The 14,574-nt window shown below is 45.5% G+C and overlaps 1 protein-coding gene across 3 annotated transcripts in view; it reads left to right on the top strand.

Moving 5' to 3' along the window:
- The window catches only part of DHX57 (DExH-box helicase 57), a 30,851-nt gene extending 16,500 nt beyond the window's left edge, over positions 1-14,351 (top strand). For 2 of the 3 annotated variants that reach the window (XM_075064515.1, XM_032790826.2), the window contains exons 13-24: positions 61-177; positions 621-717; positions 2,373-2,546; positions 2,895-3,095; positions 4,251-4,527; positions 6,311-6,406; positions 6,499-6,582; positions 7,146-7,280; positions 9,002-9,076; positions 11,423-11,557; positions 13,818-14,018; positions 14,156-14,351. In XM_075064515.1, coding sequence (XP_074920616.1) covers positions 61-177; positions 621-717; positions 2,373-2,546; positions 2,895-3,095; positions 4,251-4,527; positions 6,311-6,406; positions 6,499-6,582; positions 7,146-7,280; positions 9,002-9,076; positions 11,423-11,557; positions 13,818-14,018; positions 14,156-14,299 — 1,736 coding nt within the window. In that variant the 3' untranslated portion in view covers positions 14,300-14,351. Of the gene's footprint in view, positions 1-60; positions 178-620; positions 718-2,372; positions 2,547-2,894; positions 3,096-4,250; positions 4,528-6,310; positions 6,407-6,498; positions 6,583-7,145; positions 7,281-9,001; positions 9,077-9,904; positions 10,126-11,422; positions 11,558-13,817; positions 14,019-14,155 lie in introns of those variants that run through there. The other variant, XM_032790827.2, reaches the window with a different exon arrangement.
- Positions 14,352-14,574: the final 223 nt, after the last annotated feature.

Below are 14,574 nucleotides of genomic sequence, written 5' to 3' on the forward strand. Positions count from 1 at the left end.
TGTGCTCTTTTGAGACACCAACTCACCTATGTCCCTACCCTGTTTTAAATTCTCTTTCAGGGGTTAGTAAATCAGTGTTAAAAACAATGGCTGCCATGGACTTGGACAAAGTTAATCTGGAATTAATAGAGTCCCTTCTGGAATGGATAGTCAGCGGCAAACACTCGTACCCACCAGGTAACCTGGCTGTCCATTGTGGGTTGTGTAGCAGGGAATACATGTAACAGTTATGTGCTTGTATAGGTTGTGCCAAGCTGGCACTTTCATCCAAAACATAATTTCCATAACTTCCGAATTTATCTGAGGACATTTGAGTCGATCGGCGTGGGGAGGCCCCTAATTTCTGTGGGGATGGGCAGATGGGTACACTGGGCCAGCATAAAAACTGTAGCAAAGAGGTGTACCTTTGACAGTATGCTGACATCTTTATCTGTCTTGTCTGGTTAGATTGTAAATTCTTGGGGGCAGGGGGCATTGCTGCTGGTGAGTTTATATAGCGCATAGCAAAATGGAGCTCCAGTTTTGACTGGGGCCTTTGTGCATTGCGGTAAAATCAAAGTGTAGTCATGCATTTTAGCTGAATTCGTCTATTGACTCTCTTCTTTCCCCCATATGTACAGGTGCTGTACTGATATTTTTGCCTGGTCTAGCAGAAATTAAGATGCTTTATGAACAGCTACAGTCTAATGCCCTTTTCAGTAATAGACACAGTAAACGGTAAGTCAAGAGTGTCCCAAAACCAACAGTGTGTTGAAGTTAAATCAAGGGTAAAGAAACTGATTTAAAAAAAAAGTTACCTTCTACTCAAACTCTGGTATCTGTCTCCAGTTACAAGTGCAGATCACTTACTGTTTGAGACAGCTGGTGATGGAGAAGGCTTAGATGCCATTCTCTCCATTTCTCTTCCATCTGGAACAGGTCCTTTATAAGTAAGCACAGTGGCTCAACCATCATGCACTTAGCACATTTGCCATGTAAGTTCTAGTCACATTTCCTCAAACCGGGGAAGGGAATGTTGCAGTTTTGGTGACCAAGATAAATATAACTTGAGAATTTTGGGAGGCAGTCAGATACCACGGTAATGGGTGTTGTGTAAGAACCAGATAGCCTTTATGTACTATCTGCAGTGGGTCGTCACGCACTAGCTACGGAGAGCCAATGGAAGGCTGAAAAACGTAGAGTCTAACTCTATCTTTGACCCTGTTTTGCGCTTCAAAAACATCTGCATTTTTAGCGCTCTAAAGTATTGGATATTTCTAAGGTAAAACATTCTACATTTTGTGGGAATAGGCAGGAAGAAAATCAAGAAAGGGAAAAATAAACTTATACTTGGAGGGAAGCTGTCCCACGCATATTTAGATGACAATCTGAAGGTTGCATTTAAACAGGAAGGAATTCTCCTGGTTAGATTGAGTAACCTTAGCCTGATGTGTTGTGTTGTCCAAATTTCTCAGCAGAATAGAGTAACACCCACAGAATGGCTTGTGTAAATCTGGTGGCAGCGCTGGTTGTACATACTGTTTTAATTTCAATCTTTCAAAAAGCACCTAGCTAAGCCCTTGGCCAGTGATAGCGAATCATAGGACATGTCACCTTAGGCAAGCAGACCCTATCACTGCCAGGCTCCTTAAGCCTTCTGGTGAGTAAACAGGGGAGGAGCTTGTGGGGATAGAAAGACAGCAGAACCTTACAAGGCAGAAATCTTGGCAGAATCCCTGACCGGCTTTGGGGGAAGAAGTTGGGCTCCCGCTTAGTTGCTCAGAAGAGCTCTGCTCTCAGGGACTCTTCAGCAGAGACTGCAACCCAGCTCTGAAACCCGTTTTTCCCCCACCCACCCTCAGTCCCCCCCAGAGAATATTTTAAAGGCCTGCTCCCTGTGACCTGTGCAAGGTGGGATACTCAACCTATCACAGCGCCCCTTAAGGGACTGGATCTGTTCAGTCTAAGGGCTGATGGGACTGTGGAGAGAATCAAGAAAACCAAGGTCGCTGTTAGACTCTTAAGGGGTGGGTCCCATTTTCTTTGCTCCTTAGAGCTCCAGGCTAACTTCTCTGTCAGCAGCTAAATTCAGTTACTGGATATTTGCAAGTCAACTCTGTGGGCTGCATTCTGCTGGGTGATTGTATCCACCAGAAGAGCTGATGGTGAGATGTAGCAAGGAACATGTCCATCCCATAATCCATGGCCCCTGGAGTCTCAATCTGAAGTTGTAGCTGGGCAGGGGACAGCGGGTATGGGCTACACGTGGGCTCTGTTCTGAGAATGGGAATGTACAACCTACAATACTGTGGGCTAAAGCTTGTGTGAATGGAGGGATGTTGAGAGGAAGAAAGATTGGCAAAGATAAGCATGTGCTCATCTTTCTCTTCTAGCTGTGTTGTTTATCCACTCCATTCCTCGCTGTCCAGTGAAGACCAGCAGTCTGTGTTCCTGAAGCCCCCTGTAGGAGTTACCAAGATCATCATATCTACGAACATTGCAGAAACGTCCATCACCATTGACGATGTGGTCTTTGTGATTGATTCTGGGAAAATGAAAGAGAAAAGGTATTGGGATTATTCTGGCAGAACTGTGATCTCGGAGAATGATGTGTTCTGCATGATATCTGTTTAAAAAAACTGTTCAACACATCAGAGTGTGAATTCACATCTGTTAAAGAGCTGGAGAAAATCTAAAAGAGCCTCATTCTGCAGCTTACTGTGTGCACAAAGCTCCCATTGACTCCATAGGAGTTCCATGCATGGCCCTGTTACAGACGTGCATCCATAGTGTTGGTAGTTATGGCCTTCCAAAAGTTGGCAGTACCTCTCTGCTTGAGCTTCGGTGTCGGTGCTCTTCACCTGCTTGAAGTGAAACTCCCATCCTCATCCATTTTAACTTGTTTCCTCTTGTAGATATGACCCCAGCAAAGGAATGGAAAGTCTGGAAGACACATTTGTGTCCAAAGCCAATGCATTGCAAAGGAAAGGACGGGCAGGGCGCGTAGCCTCCGGAGTCTGCTTTCATCTTTTCAGTAGCCATCACTACACTCACCAGCTTGTAAAGCTGCAGTTACCCGAAATCCAAAGAGTGCCTTTGGAACAGCTGTGTCTCAGGTAAACCATTATCAAAGTAATCAGTGTTAAAGGGCCGGCTCTCAGGAGCTCCTCTCTCTCCAGGCTGGAGCAGCAGAGTTGTCACACTCCTACCAAGCTCCTGACATCATAGGAGCCAGCAAGCCCCCCCTCTCGTCACTTTTTTGTTTTGTTGACTGGCTGTTGATTGCTCTCGTCTCTCACTGATTGCCACCTCTACTTCAGGACCTTGATCTTCCCGCCCACCATGTTACTGCCTACCCTCTCCCTCAAACACACCCTCTACTCACTATTTCCTTGGCTGGTCCCACCCCTATAAACAAGGGCAGTGCTAAGAAGATATTCCTCTGAGCACTTCGCTGGTATATTGCATTCCTTTCCTGCAGCTCCATGTTTGTTGTCTTTTTTAAATTACAAATTTTTTTGGAGGTAGAGGGACTACTGCATCTTCTTACATGTTTGCACGCAGCCTGGTTCAATTCCAGTTAGGCACTGCTGCAATATAAATATTAAAGAGGGAGGCCTTTGATGTTCAGCCTCATTCCATACGTTCCTTTACAAATGGAGACTTCTAGCATTCAAAACAGTGACAGTAATTTAGGATTAGAAGGTACTTTTGCAAAGCCAAAGCCTAGTGATGTAAATGGGAGTCTTTGCATTGACTTGAATGGGCTCTGAATCAAGTCTATGGGATCAAAACTCTTCCCTAATCGTTTTGGGCCGCTTCCCAAGTTGTTATGCCTTATTGGCTCTTGACCAGGAGGAATGGCAGCTCATTAGCTTTATGGTTCGAGGGGCCTGTACAAAGATGGCTCTTGCACCATGTTGTGATGCTCACTGGATCTGAGCGTGTTCTGATCTGCAGTACTAGCAAATTCCCTAGTCGTTAGTTAGCTCACGGCCCCTGCAGCTGCAGTGGCAAAGGGTGGAGAAGAGGCCATCTGGGGTAGTTTAGCCAGTGCCTGTGAAGGGCTTTAAAGATAAGGATCAGCATCTTGAAGTGGATCAGGAAGTCAGTAGGGAGCCAGTGTAGACCGTGGAGGACTGGTTGGCTGTGCTCCCATTGGCATGGCCTATCTAGAAAGCAGGCCGTGGGGAGGGCATTCTCAATGATTTGGAAAAAGTTTGCGGCTTTGTCCTATGTCAGCAGACTGAGTTGTTGTCTTTTTCCTTAAGAATTAAGATTTTGGATATGTTTTCTGCGCGTGGCCTTCAATCTGTCTTATCCCGCCTGATTGAGCCGCCAAGAATTGAATCTCTGCGTGCATCAAAACTCCGGCTGCAGGACTTGGGCGCTTTAACTCCAGATGAAAAGCTAACCCCCTTGGGGTATCACTTGGCTTCCTTGCCTGTCGATGTGCGGATTGGAAAACTAATGTTGTTTGGCACCATTTTCCGTTGTCTGGATCCTGCACTAACTATAGCAGCAAGTCTGGCTTTTAAGTCCCCTTTTGTAAGTATGCCCGGTAGCTGTGTGTCAAAATCTGAAAATAATGTGTTGTAGTCATAAGTGACTATTGCAGTATACTGCAACAGGATTCATCTTACATTTCTTACCAGTTCCACTTACTGCGCAGAGCATCTTTGCGTTAGTATAAAATGTTTTTGTGTCTGAACTGGAAATATTCATATCATAAGTACATGCAGAGACAGAAGTATCAAGGACAGTTTGATTCCTAATAAAAAGAACATAATATTTTACTGCAGGGTGGAATTCTTTTGAGCAGAATAACTAATTATTGTTTTCAAATAATGTTAAATAGAGGCCAAAATAACACCAAGAGAACCACAGTCCTGTTTAAGTACGAAATTGATCAAAGATCGAAGTGATTATAAATATTAGCTAGTACATAAAGCTTCAATTTTTAGTTCTTGCTGAGTCCAGAAACACAATCTATAAATGTGTGTGCAAGGGACTGTCCTTGTGAAATTATAGGTGTATGCTTTACATCTCCTACGCCCACCTGTGTTTGGAAGCGGTGGTGTTAGTGTTCATGATGGTTATGAAGCTGACGGTTCTGAGCTCTGAATATAATGTTGATTCCTGATTTCAGGCTGTGTGTGTGCACGTCAGCTTAGCTTGTGAAATCAGCTGCTGTTCTGTGTGTCCAATGGCTGTAGTTTTTAGATATCTGTCTAAAGCAATATACAACCTCATATCAAAGATCAGGACTGAGCATTCCATCTCAGTATATGGTTTTGCCAGCTATAGTTAATGGTACAAACAGTCTCTATTGTGGACAATACGATCATGAAATTGCCTCTGCAAATCCCTCATGGTTGGAGTTGTGTGAGACTGGAATGTATTAGAGCGATATAACTGTTTGGTGCCCATACGTCAACTGCAGATCTATTTTGTTGAATCGTGGTTCTAAAATGCCCCATCCCGTAGCCATTCTCTTTCCCTATTAGATAGGTGGCTTTCGGACTTTCTCTTCCCTCCTCTTTCCTTCTCCATTGCACATTTCTCGTTTTAGCTTTAATTGTGTGAAATTGTTGGGGGTTTTAAAGTTGTGGTTTTGATCGGTTTCAGCCTTGTGCAGGTCCAGAGCAGGGTTTGGCCTTGTGCAGGTCCAGAGCAGGGCTCTGCTTTTAATTATTTCTTTCCTGGGCCACCAATTGACATATGGAGAGCCTAGTGCAGGGGCATTCCCCTCTCAAGTGTTACAGCTGTGAGACATTCATTCCCAGTCAAAAGTGGGGAGGTGGTAGGCTCAGGGTTTTCTCTAGCATAGACAAGGCCTTTCTGATGCTTCCTAATCTCCTCCAGTGAGGTCTGCAGAGGCAGTTCTCTAAAAGAAAAAGGAAGGTTGTTCCCCAGTATATTGCTTCTACAGTTGCAGCCTGATCCTCCCTCCTTCTGTTTCTTGATGGTTACGTTATTGAGAGTAGGGGAAACAGAGTTGCTTAGGACTGTTCTGGAAGTGAAGCTTTTTATAATATCAAATCTGTGGTCAGTATGCATTCCTCCCCTAATGAATATATTACTTTGGAACGGTCCTGGGACCAATGAATCACAGCATGCAACTCCGACAACAGGAGTCTGCATAGGCAATATATCCAGAGAACTTCAGTTACTGCTTAGTAAACTTTTTTTGTCATGGATATGAGGACTGCAATGGATCAGTAGCTTACTGGTCATGTAAGAAAGACAACATGGATCACCGATGATAAAGCACCTGCTCTGAGCAACGACGGGAGAAGCAGAGATGAAATGTGTCAATCTATTTATTTAGGTGTCTCCATGGGATAAAAGGGAGGAAGCGAACAAAAAAAAGCTGGAATTTGCAATAGGAAACAGTGATTACCTGGCTCTTCTCCGGGCTTATAAGGTGAGCTAAAAATCAGTGACCCAGATCAAAAGTATGTACATGTTCTGAAATCCAAGGCATCATTCATAAAGTTTGGTTTTTCCATTATTTAGGGATGGCGCTTGAGTACCAAAGAGAGTTCTCATGCAAGCTACAGCTATTGCAGGGAGAACTTCTTATCAGGAAGAGTTCTTCAAGTAAGTCCATTTTGATTCAGTTTTTTTCAGGATTATTTTAAAAAAGACAGTAATCTCCATCATCTTGTCAATCACATCCCTCTTTATTGCACCTCCTCTCCCTGCCCCATCCTTCAGATCTTCTTCCAGGTTTAGCCGAGAGCTGGGAAATATTACTGACTGTAACTTCAGCCAACTGTCTGAGCCTGTAATCCTAGTGTAACCAGATATGTTTAACTTCAAAATCAACCGGAGGCTCAGACCAATGTTGGAATATTTCAGCTCAGAAGGAATTGGCTTGAGAAAGTTGTGAACAATGGCAAAAGCTGGGTTTGGGAACCTGTCAACCTTAACTGCAAGCTCCTCCTACTCTGTTTGATTGGGTAACATCTTCAAATGGGTACCATTTCCTGGAGTTTTCACATAGCCGCTGGTTGTCTTGCTGCAAGCAACCAAAGTGATCATAGGTGATTGCGAGAGATGCCAAAGGATAATCCCTGCAACTGGTGTTTAAACTGGGGAATCTGGTGTGAATTAACCTCATGTGCATGTGGCACTTCTCAAGGCTTTCTGTTGACTTGTAGGAAATGGCGAGCCTAAAAAGGCAATTCACAGAACTGCTGTCGGACATTGGATTTGTGAAGGAGGGGTTAAGAGCCAGGGACATGGAGAAGAGGTGGTCTCAAGGAGATGGTGTTTTGGATGCTACAGGAGAAGAGGTAACTGGAGCGTTAGTGCTTTAAACTGCTGCTTTAATCTCTAATCGACCTTTGTAGCAAACGTTCGGTGTGGTGTGCTTGCTGGAGCAGGCTTGTCTCACTAGCCAATGTGATTAGTGATTGCCCTTTTCCTCTTTGTCAATCTACCATACCTGCTCCCTTCTACTGTGGCAACTTGTATTATAACATAAGTCTGGGGTCAGAGACTGAGGGAGTTAGCCGCTGGGGGCTTTTATACTCTTGGTTCTACAGCAACAAATCTGAGCTGCATGCACGCTGCCTAATGAATAGCCACGCTGCAATGGCCCTGTGGCAGGACATGCAATTCCCACAGCGTGGATCTGCACAGGCAATGCGACTGGAGGTGAATCGCTTTTCTGCACTCTCCTAGTGCAGATTTCCAGCAGGTTTTCAGTATAGCCATGATGAGAGCTGTAATCACAACGGGACAGAGGTGTAGATGACTGTTGCGAGGTCCATGTTGGAAAGGATGGCTGCGCTCTCCTGGCCAGGCTTGTAGGGTGGAAGGCACTATGAATGAATCCAGGGAGAATAATAGATCCAAGGAAACCCAATGTCTGATATGCACCATCTGATTTTTTTTTTAAACCTCTAGTTAATTATCAATTGACGTAATTAACACACTGGAGTAGTTAAGGCTTGTCCACACTGTACAGTTCACTCGAGTGACTGGCACACTGGTGTGACCACTCAAACGGCCCTGGCCCAAGTGAGAGGTTAGAGCAGTCACACTCGAGTTGCTTGATCCACACTGGTGCTGCACTCAGTCAGGTGAGGTGCTAGGCCTTCTGGGGGCACTTCCCAGGGTTCTTAGCAGCTCATGGTTCATATCTATGCTCTAATCAAAGCTGACTTGTGAATTCTTTCACAGCGTATTGTGGGATAACTTGTCTGTTCTTTCTGGGCACGTGTGCAGATGTGATCTTAGCCCACCAAGTCAGTAAAGTGACCCACTTCCAGGTTGACGCACACTAGATTGCTGTCTATGGCCTACTTTCCAAACGGTGTGAAGGCATGGATCCAATCTGGAGCTATGACCTATTCTAGATATGTTCATATACCTCACTCATGGCCATATTGTCTGTGCACTGATACCAAATGTTGCAATTAATGCAACTCTCATTTTGGAAACAGGAGATAGATACTGGCTATTAGATGTGGTTGAGGTATGAAAGCAGGAACATGCTTTGCCACGGAGATCACGCAGGCCGTATGGAGCAGTAGAGACAGCTGATGTAGGTTTTAATAGCTGTGGAATCTCCTTATGCTGACTGGCAGGTCTGGAGCCGGGACACCAAGCATAGAATGATGAGGCTACTTCATCATGCAAACCTGGGATGGTTTGTGATTTACCTTAGGGATCAACTACTTAGTAGCATAAATGTTTGAGGAGTGTCCAGATTAGCTCTGACAAACATATTCACTATTGCAAATTAATTGGCAATTAGTTTAATTAAAGGTTAAAAATAGTGTGGTTAAGACATAAACTGAGAGTGCAGAATCCATTAACTGCTTCTAATAAGAAGTTACATAGTTGGCTCAAAAGGAGGATACCAACAGTGTCAGTAATTTAGTTTTAATATGAAGTCATGTTCATAGTGAATCAGGAAATCCCTGGTTTTCACTGAAGGGTCACTGGTGTAAGGCATGTAGGTAGTAACCTGGAATTGTAGTACTTATTGTATGTATTTATTTCACAGGCAAACTCTAATGCAGAGAACATCAAGTTGATATCAGCAATATTATGTGCTGCTCTGTATCCCAATGTTGTCCAGGTAAGAGGTTGCTATCTTCGTTTGCGTCCTGCTCCCTTTTGAGTGGCAGATCTGTACTGAATGCTTTGATTCTGCAAAAAGAACAGGAATACTTGTGGCACCTTAAAGACTAATGAATTTATTTGAGCATAAACTTTTGTGGGCTAAAACCTACTTTATCAGAATGGAAAATACATGCAGTGGAAAAATACAGTAGGAAGATATATATACACAGAGAACATGAAAAAATGGGTGTTGCCATACCAACTGTAATGAGTGATCAATTAAGGTGGGCTAGTCTGAGCAGGAGACAGACTCCTCCTGTTCAAGGGTACGATACCTCCACCGAGCATGCTGCCCCTATTGCTTTAAGCAACTGAACTCCAGTTTACAAACTCATGTAGCCGGCTATTGTGTTATTCCAACAGACTTCTATTTTACTGTGATCTTAAGATGCCAGGCGCATGCATCGGTAGCTACCATAGGCCACAGTCTGAACATGAGCAGAAGGAAGTAAATTCTGGGATGAAAGCTGGAACGTTATAAAGCCGATCCCCAAACTATATTGAGTAGTTTTGCAGAGTGCTGGTAGTACTCTGGTAATGGGGTCTAGATACTTCCAAAGTCACCCTGGGCTGAGACCAAGCAAAAATGTATCCTAAAAAGAATTTGTTTGAGAGTTTTATGAGCCTCTGAAAATATTGGGTTAGATCAGGGATGGCAACCTATGGCACGTGTGCCCATTTTTAATGGCCTACTCTTCTCCACCTTCTGCCCCCCCCCCACCTCCACCCGCGGGGGCAGGAGGCAGAAGTTTGGTCCTGCTGGCTGCCCTGCCTCTTCCCGCAGTGTGCTGGGTTCCTGCCCTTCCTCTGCCTCTCCGTCCCACCCTCCCTGCTGGCTGATCAGCTGATGGCCCTTGCGAGGGAGGGGGTTGGGAAGAAGCAGAGTCAGCGTGCTCACTGCTCCCGGCGGAGGTAGAGAAGATGCAGGGACAAGGCCTTGAGGAAAGGGGGTGGTGGAATAGGGGCATATCCGCTCCAGCCCTCTGCCCTGAGCCCTCCCTCACCCCACAGTCCTCTGCCCTGAGCCACGCAGCCCTGCACGCAGCTCAGGCCCATGTCGTGAGCCCTGCACACCTCCCAGGCCCTGCCTTGAGCCCTGTACCCACCGCATACATACCCAGCCCTCTGCTTGACTCCTTCACACATCCCCCATGACCCCTGCCCTGACTCTGGCACCCCCACACATACCCAGCCCCCCCCACCTCCTGTCATGACACCTGCACCCCCTCACATGCCCCCAGCCTCCTGCCCTGACTCTTGCACCCCACCACATACCCAGCCCCACACCCCATGCACCCCCCACATCCCCATCCCCACCCTGAGCACCAAACGGGAGCTCTTGCACCCCCCTGCCCCGCCCCACACATTCCAACCTGCACCCCTCGCACCAAATGGGAGCTGCCCAGGTAAGTGCCCCACACCCAAACCTCCTGTCCCAACCCTGAGCCCCCTCCCTCATTCTAGCTCCTGGCCAGACCCTTCACCCCCAGCTCTGTGCACTCCCACCCTCAGCTCAGTGCAGAGAGAGGAAGAGAATGGGCCAGAACCTGGGAGAAGATAGGTACCCACTGTATGTGGGCAGGGCAGGGCCGGGACCCCAGACCGGCAGCCAGGATCCCAGCTGGCAGGAGCCAGCAGATGGAACCCCTGAGTGGCAGTGGGCTGAACTGCTCAACCCACTGCCAGTCTGGGGTCCCAGCCGCCGGCCCCGCTCAGCCTGCTGCCGATCTGGGGTCCCGGCCGCCGGCCCTGTACAGCCTGCTGCCGGTCTGGGGTTCTGGCTGCCGGACCCTTGTCAGCCGGGGTCCCAGCCGCCGGCCCCACTCAGCCCGCTCCCGGTCTGGGGTTCTGGCTGCCGGACTCTTGCCAGCCGGGGTCCCGGCTGCCAGCCCTGCACAGCCCGCTGCTGGTCTGGGTTTCTGGCTGCCGGACCCTTGCCAGCCGGGGTCCTGGCTGCAGGCCCCGCTCAGCCTATGTAACAATAGTTTAGTTATATAATATGTAGATTTACAGAGAGAGACCTTCCAAAAATGTTAAAATGTATTACCATGCCGGTAATTAGAGTGAATAAGCGAAACCTTAAATTAGAGTGAATAAATGAAGACTCAGCACAGCACTTTTGAAAGGTTGCCGATCCCTGGGTTAGATGCAAGCTGGAATGCAACACAGTAGCCTTTCTTAATAGCTACCCTAATACTTCATGTTGGTGTTGCCATAGTAATAGACCTCGGATAAGACTGTTTCCTTGGGGCAGGAGGTGAGAGAGATTTATTTTGTTACTATTTATTATCTTCACATTTAGGTGAAAACCCCTGAGGGGAAATACCAGTATACCAGTGCAGGAGCAGTTAAATTGCACCCAAAGGCAGAGGAGTTGAAGTTCGTTACAAAAAATGACGGTTACGTTCACATTCATCCTTCCTCGGTGAATTATCAAGTAAGGATTTTTTTCCAACTCAGTAAAATACATTGTCTACATTTAAAAAAAAGACATTACTTCAACTAAAAGCTGCTTGGATTATGAACTAGAGCACTGACCAGTCTTAAAAATACAGCAGTGTCATGATTGAAATCCTCTCAGCGATGGGTTTTAAATAATGGCACAGATCACGGGTAGGAACCTCTATTACAGTAGATGACAGAAACTCAGATTATGAAGTTAAGTTTGCAGGGTCAAGCAACTTCGTGGCCCAGATTTTCACAATTGCAAGAACACACGTTCATGCAGAGTTACCATAATTGCAGGGGATTGTGCCTGTAGGGACCACCACAATTGTCCATTCAATCTCAGGAACTGTGCATGAAATGGCAACTGTTTATGCATGTAGCGTCTTTATACGGGCAAATTGACTGAACATGTGGGTGCATATTTCTATCACTGAAATACTTTTTGTAAATAATCCACTGTTGAAATGCACAGTATCACTTCTTCATATGAGATAAAATGCAGTCATTTTCTTTGAAGGTGATGATATCCCATTAATAAAGATCACATGAGGGAAACCTACCATTGAACGGGTGTTCTTTTTATTAAAGTGATACATGGTAACGCTGTTCTCCTTTTCGAGGATACAAATTAAAAACCCATATTACATTGTTAAATATAATAGCCTGTTGGAGTATTGTAAAACTTAAGTGTTTATAAATCTATCCTGGTGAATCAGGCTGAGTTTAAACTAACATAAGAATGAACTACTTACACCTCAAACACGCCTTGCTGTCCTGCCTGGGTGTGGGAAACTCAAGGCACTGTTGGTAATTGGCTGATTTCCTATAGGCCTTGTGACTGAGGTGGGTCCTGAGGAGAGATTGGAAAGACAAGAGGGTAGTGTCCTAGAGGATTAGTTCAGGGAGGCCATACTGCAAGCAGGGGCAGTGTGGAAGAGGCGTAGATATTTGTGTGAGATTCTGATGAAGGACAGAAGAGAGCGCGCCCAGGAGACGAGGCGGAGGAGACAGGATTATGTTATACATGACATTGTGAGCTCTGCAATGACACGTTTTAGAAATACAAAGAAATCAATGCCATGCGGTCCCTGTGAGCAGCTGCAGCAGAATCCTTTTGCACTCGCGGGAAGGGCGGCTGTGCGGAGGAAGCAGGCACTGACTCCCAGGCAGATTCTGATGAGCAGTCCCCCCACCTCAGAGAAGAGCAGCTCCTCCCCATCCTTGCTGTCAGTCTGTGGTGCTCTGAAGGGACACAGGTATCACAGGGATGAATAGAGGCACCTGTCTCGGTAAAATGAGACCTGAGGAGAGAACAAGCAGAGCCACTGGGCTTTCCCAACACCCAGGATGGATAAAAATCAATGATGGTTTTGAAAAAATAAATTCAGATTTTTTAATTTAAATTGGATTTTTTTATCTTGTTGTTGAAATTATGTTTTTCTTTTTTAAATGCATCTATTTTAAAATGAAATCTGAATTTAAAACAAAATCTGTTAAAGCCTAAACTTATCCCTTAGAACATTGAAATAACAAAATACACCTCTACCCAGATATAACATGACCCGATATAACACGAATTTGGGCATAATACAGTAAAACAGTGCTCCAGGGGGGTGGGGCTGCGCAATCCAGCAGATAAAAGCACATTCGATATAACACGGTTTCAGAGTTTTTGGCTCCAAAGGACAGCGTTATAGCGGGGCAGAGGTGTAAATATACCAACTCCGTGAGCGTCTATCACAAACACTGAGTTAGAGGCTGCTTTTCTGTATAAAGAAGGAATCGGGGAAAACATCTAACGTTTGAGGCCAAGCTTTATCAATATGGCACAATAAGTCAGCCCAAGTAACTTAGGAGACTGGATCCTTTTCAAGAGACTTAAGCGAGTAAGAGCTGACATGCTTTGGTTTAGGCATATTTGAAGATGTTCCCAGGCTGATGTGAAATAATCAGTTTAATTCAATAACTGCAATTAATCCCTCGGTTTAATAAATCCTGTAGTTTTAAGTGTGAAATATGTTTTGATAAGAGACGTTTGTGTGTCTAAAACATTGAAGGTTGTTTTTATAATAAAAATAAATTGTATATGCCGTTTTATATGCACAGGGCAGCGAGCAGGCCCGTAATCTGCAGGGGAATGGGAATCAGATTGATTCCGTAACTGACTGAAAATGTGCGCTCAGTGACACTAACATAGTCGCCATTCTTACTCCTAATTGATTGGAACCCTCTGGCGTTGAATGTTCCAGACCAGGCACTTTGACAGCCCCTACTTGGTGTACCACGAGAAGATCAAAACGAGCCGTGTGTTCATCCGGGACTGCAGCATGGTGTCGGTGTACCCGCTGGTCTTGTTTGGAGGAGGACAGGTCCACATGCAGCTGCAACGGGGGGAGTTTGTCATTTCACTTGATGATGGATGGATTCGTTTCGCAGCAGCCTCCCACCAGGTAATGAAACCCACGAGCAAGATTGTGAGTGCTTCAAACCTTGCTCTGCTTCTGCAACACACGCAACATGCAGATGTCGAGTACGGGGGAGAAGTTATTTCATGATATTTGGGGGGATGTTTCCCTGTTTGCTTCAGGTGGCAGAGCTGGTGAAAGAACTGCGCTGTGAACTAGACCAGTTGCTCCAGGATAAGATCAAGAATCCCAGCATGGATTTATGCACGTGCCCACGAGGATCTCGTATCATTAGTATGATTGTAAAACTCGTCACCACCCAGTAAGCTGAGAAGCACTTTTATAAAGACCGACTGCTAATTGCTGCTGGGAAGTGGATTTTGATACCGCAACGTTTTTGTATTGTCAGTGTATGGTGCTGATCCTGGTAGAACTAAATTGGTAAATGCTATTTTAGCTTTCAGAAAATAGTCAAAGAAATAAACCTAAGCAAAATGGCTTCTGCCAAAAATGAAAGGGCTCACAGAACAAACTAGGGAATGGGAAGCTGGCAATTCTCATGAGAGTAATAGAAAATTCCAAATCAGAGAAGAAACGCATA

The sequence above is a fragment of the Chelonoidis abingdonii genome, chromosome 3, assembly GCF_003597395.2.
Source record: "Chelonoidis abingdonii isolate Lonesome George chromosome 3, CheloAbing_2.0, whole genome shotgun sequence".
NCBI lineage: Eukaryota > Metazoa > Chordata > Testudines > Testudinidae > Chelonoidis > Chelonoidis abingdonii.